The sequence below is a fragment of the Acyrthosiphon pisum genome, unplaced genomic scaffold (genome assembly GCF_005508785.2).
Source record: "Acyrthosiphon pisum isolate AL4f unplaced genomic scaffold, pea_aphid_22Mar2018_4r6ur Scaffold_21958;HRSCAF=25413, whole genome shotgun sequence".
NCBI classification, from domain to species: domain Eukaryota; kingdom Metazoa; phylum Arthropoda; class Insecta; order Hemiptera; family Aphididae; genus Acyrthosiphon; species Acyrthosiphon pisum.
In genome coordinates, this window is record NW_021771479.1 from 10,810 (window position 1) to 15,715 (window position 4,906).

The window sequence follows — 4,906 nt, forward strand, 5'->3', positions numbered from 1 at the left end:
TTAATGAAATTCTTCTTAAATCATTTAAGGGAACAGACATGGAGTATAAGTCTATAGACATGGTACTGAAGACAGATGACACAGTTCACTATCTTGTGGAGTTCCTCAACGCACTTAATCCCCCTGGTTTTCCAGCACATAGGTTAGTCCTTAAAGTAGGAACTCCAATTATGCTGTTGCAAAATCTTCATCCACCCAAACTCTGCAATGGTACTAGACTGTGCATAAAAGCATTCCAAAACAATGTCATTGAGGCAACAATAATTACAGGTTGTGCTCAAGGAGAATCAACGTTTATACCACGTATACCACTTTTATCATCAAACTATCCATTAAAATGTTAAAGACTGCAGTTTCCTATCAAGGTATTTTGTGCAATGACTATAAATAAGTCGCAAGGGCAGTCGTTGAAGATAGCAGGAATTTACTTGAGTGATGACTGCTTTACACATGGGAAATTTTATATGGGATACTGGGATGCTCCAGAGTTAGTTCACCTACAAGCTTAGTCATTCTTGTTCCAAACGGAAGAACAATCAATGTAGTCTATAAGGAGGTGCTATAATAATAATAAAAAAATAATAACAATATTCACAGCCTATAAATATATGGTAACAATGAATCTAATAGTGCTATAACAATTAACACACACACACACACACACACACACACACACACACACACACACACACACACACACACACACACACACACACACAAAACACAATTAAATTGTGAATAATTCCACGTAATATTAGTACTATCAATATAATTAAATTAAACGCTAACACACGGTTTATGAAAATGCCAAAAAAGAAACTAACACACGGGCAACGCCGTGTCGGGTCAGCTAGTTGTTTATAAATGGTTGCTATAGGTTTTAATAATAGTTTTTATTATTATTAATGCGACAATACCGTGTATTTTAGTACAAAATGTGTCGAGTTCAAACCTGGGTTTCGGTGGATCAATTTTTCGCATTTTTTGATACTTACGCTATTAAACTATATTAAACTATACACTTACATCACAGGGGGGCCGCAATCTACCGCAGGTAGAGTGCCTATCTGATAATATACTTTTCTGATAATGAAAAAAACCCATCAATAGCAACGCATTGCCGTGTCCAGCTAGTTTTTAATAATTACTATCGTTTCAATAAAGTCATATGATTCAATCGAACCATTTACTATCAAAAAAGATTATATATTCCCTTTACCAACCGTTCGTATCTTTTTGAAAAATTTATAAGTGACCACAGTTTTTCGTTGACGTCAATGTAGATACGGGTCGATAGATCCCGACCGGTTGTTTGCGTCATTCGAGGAAACTATATCCGAATATCAATTTGATTTTGGGCAGGATGTCACAGTCACTAATTTCATGAAACAGTGGACTGAACAGGCTGGATACCCAATGATAAATGTAGTAAAGGTCAACGACGAGTTTATCATATCCCAAGTACGTATAGTACTGTCGATTAAAACTTTGGTGATAAGTAATACTAAAGCCTTTGTATAGGAAAGGTGCCTAATGGACACTCCCGACAAGATAATCGATTCATCAAGATGGTACGTTGGGATCACCTATACAACCGAATCGAGTAAAAATTTCGAAGACTTAACGTTGGCTACATGGTGTAAGCCAACAATGGACAATTGTATTCTGTCAGCTCCACAAGATCCGGGGTGGTTCATATTCAATATACAATCCGCTGGTAATTTGATTTCCATCACTCGAAAAACGGTTCTTAATTTTATTTTATCATGTATTTGTTGAATTTACTAGGGTTTTACAGGGTTAACTACGACACAGACAATTGGTCATTATTGATCAGACAATTGAAAGAGACGCCTGAGAAAATTCATGTACTCAATCGTGCTCAGCTGATTGACGATTCGTTCTTCTTAGCCAGAGCTGATCAGTTACATTATTCGTTTCCATTGAGAATATCGTCATATTTAAAAATAGAAGATGACGTGTTACCATGGTATTCTGTGATACACGGATATTCATACCTAATAGAACGAATGCGGCGTAACGATACTGAGTATTCAGATTTAAGAGTAGGTATAAAGTACTATACACTATTAACACACATTTGAAGTATTACATTCTTCATCTATTTATTTTATGAATGTTTAAATGAAATAAAAAATATTATCCATAGTAAACTATATAATTTACTAGGTATTTAAAATGTTGACATTTAAAAATTTCCTTTTGAAAAATACCAAAATTTGTATTACGTTTTAATTACCTATATACTGTATATTATTAATATTATATTACACACATTTAAAAAATATATAATGCGCAACGTTACATTTTAATTAATTTAATGTATGCTTATTGCTTATACTAGGTATAATTAATTTATTACGGATAGTTAAAATATATATTTGTTTGATAATATTACAATATTATTATTCAAAATTGGATCGATGATAAAATGGTATTTTACATGACAGAAAACCTCAAAGCTACACTTTGACCCAATACTAAACAAAACAAAAAGGGTGGGCAAGCGAGTGTCGCTCTTCTGTATAGTAGTATGTTACAAGTGGGTCACTGTAATAGATTGTGATAAATTTGAATTCAATGATGTAATATCATTGTATAAGAAAAACGATTCTTAGTGAAGACAATCAGTCTACAATTATTCGATTATGAATAACAACAACATATTAAGAAAATTGCTATGAGAAATCGAATAAATATCCAATGTAGACAAAATATGAACTTCAAACGGTCATAAAAAATAATTTGACTTGCTAGGGTAGACATACTTATGAGGGATCAATATCATCTTGTATTACATTTTTAAATCTTAGATTTAAAAAAAAAAAAATTTATGAATTCCCAACTCAAAATATTTTCCAAATTTTCGTTGGTTTTACGTATTTTGTCATGATTTGAACTTTCGATTTTGTCAAAAACCGATTTTACGTAAAAATTTCCTTTTTTCCTTAATTTGTATATTGTTTTTCTCTTCACTTTTAAAAAAATTTGGGTACGTTAAATTGTAACCTCCCCAATGCACATTTGTTTTCCCATCGACCAAGATACTGTTGAAGTTGAAGAAAACTAAAACAGTTACAACAACTGCCCCAAAGGACGATGACAGACACACATAAAAAAAAGCACATCATCGTAAAATCAACACATCATCGCTCGGCTGAGAATCTAAAATGCTGAACTGTTTAAAATCAAACAATTTAATAACAATATAATATGATCTATTATCTATTGACAATTGCAATATACAATTTGTATATCATTTAATTATTTAACCTAGAAATTAAGTGACTGTAACTAATAGCTTTTGCAGGAGACTTGTTATTAAATCAATACATTTTATTTAAATGGTATTTAAAGAAATCTTACACTTTAAATCACAATAGTATTTAATACTTGATTTTTATTAAATAGGAATGTGTCAGTAACTTGGCAGGTATAATTTATAAAAAAACCGAAGACAAAGTAGTTAAAGAAAATAATACAGACCACGTTATCCTAACCAGCTGGAATGCATTCTCCGTATGGGCGTGTGAATTGAATAATGAGATGTGCATACAATCAGTGTTTGATTACTACACCAAATGGCAAAATGGAGAAAAGTAATTAGAACAAGTTCAATAGTATTATGTGGAAATTGACTCGCAAATTATAAATCTATCTCAAACAATAAAATATTTGTGACAGTAATATTATAATACTGTTTAATAGATACAAATTAATTTTCAATAAAAATAGTAAAAATGAAAATAAATACCTGCGTATTTGTATAGAATACCCTCAGATATTAGAGACGCTGCCTTCTGTGTTGGTGTTCATATAACAAATAAAACCTCAACATGGGAACAAATGCTCAACTTGTATAAGACAACAAGATCACCTTCCGAAAAACAGTCAGCACAAACAGCAATGGCTTGCACAGAAGATGATATGCTTTTGTCGAGGTAAATTAAGTAGTGTGATTATATTTTTAAATGTAAAATGCTCAAAGAGTTTGTTTTTATTCTGTCTTGTAGGTAATGTATATTACAAAAATATATAAAAATTAATATTAACTGAAAACAATTAAAATTCTAGGTATTTAAACTATATTTTTGAGGGTGAAGATGGACCAATTCGAAAACAGGACTACAACGATGTATTCACTGCAGTATCCTCTACGCCAAAGGGACTTGAAGTTTTAATAGATTTTTTGGTGCAAAATTTGGATAGAATTACGAAGAAACTTACTGACGGAAATAATACAGCAATATTCATTTATTCAATATGCGCATCAAAAGCGGCCCTTGATTCTGAAATAACCAAGGTAAAAATTAAAATATAAGAAGCGAATACAAAAGATACAAATTAACAAAATAAAAAAATAATACTTTCTAAATTTAGATAAAAAATTTAAAAGATGATCCAAAGACGCCGGAAAACCTCAGAAAAGAATTTAACGAATCGTATAAGCAAGTGGATAACAACCTATACTGGTTTAATAAATATCACGAAATAGTGAATCAAAACACAGGTTGCTCACAAGGCTACACAACAACTGACGAACCACAAAAAACATCTACCCAAAAAACACAATCAACTACTGAAATAATAATAGAAACCTCCACAGAGCCAACAATAAGAGAAACTACGTTATCAGAACGCACAGACACATCTGAAAGTATTTACACAGAAACATCAGATACCACATGGTCAGAACGCATAGATACAACCACACATGTGTACACTGATACAACAATAGGTGATCCCACTAAGTCAACGCATACTGAATCGACAACTGAACATTCTCCAGGAGATACCACATCATCAGAACACAAAGATACAACTACACATATTTATCCTGAAACCGAATCGGCAGAGACCACAGTAACGAAATATACAGAACATT

General features: G+C 32.0%; 1 protein-coding gene across 1 annotated transcript in view; it reads left to right on the forward strand.

Moving 5' to 3' along the window:
• The first annotated feature begins 1,275 nt into the window (after positions 1 to 1,275).
• The window catches only part of LOC107882821 (thyrotropin-releasing hormone-degrading ectoenzyme-like), a 4,537-nt gene continuing 906 nt past the window's right edge, over positions 1,276 to 4,906 (forward strand). Inside the window, exons 1-7 of the mRNA XM_029492626.1 lie at positions 1,276 to 1,461; positions 1,522 to 1,717; positions 1,789 to 2,066; positions 3,433 to 3,620; positions 3,792 to 3,962; positions 4,096 to 4,324; positions 4,402 to 4,906. Of these exons, the coding sequence (XP_029348486.1) occupies positions 1,384 to 1,461; positions 1,522 to 1,717; positions 1,789 to 2,066; positions 3,433 to 3,620; positions 3,792 to 3,962; positions 4,096 to 4,324; positions 4,402 to 4,906 (1,645 nt within the window). The 5' untranslated portion in view covers positions 1,276 to 1,383. The remainder of the gene's footprint in view (positions 1,462 to 1,521; positions 1,718 to 1,788; positions 2,067 to 3,432; positions 3,621 to 3,791; positions 3,963 to 4,095; positions 4,325 to 4,401) is intronic.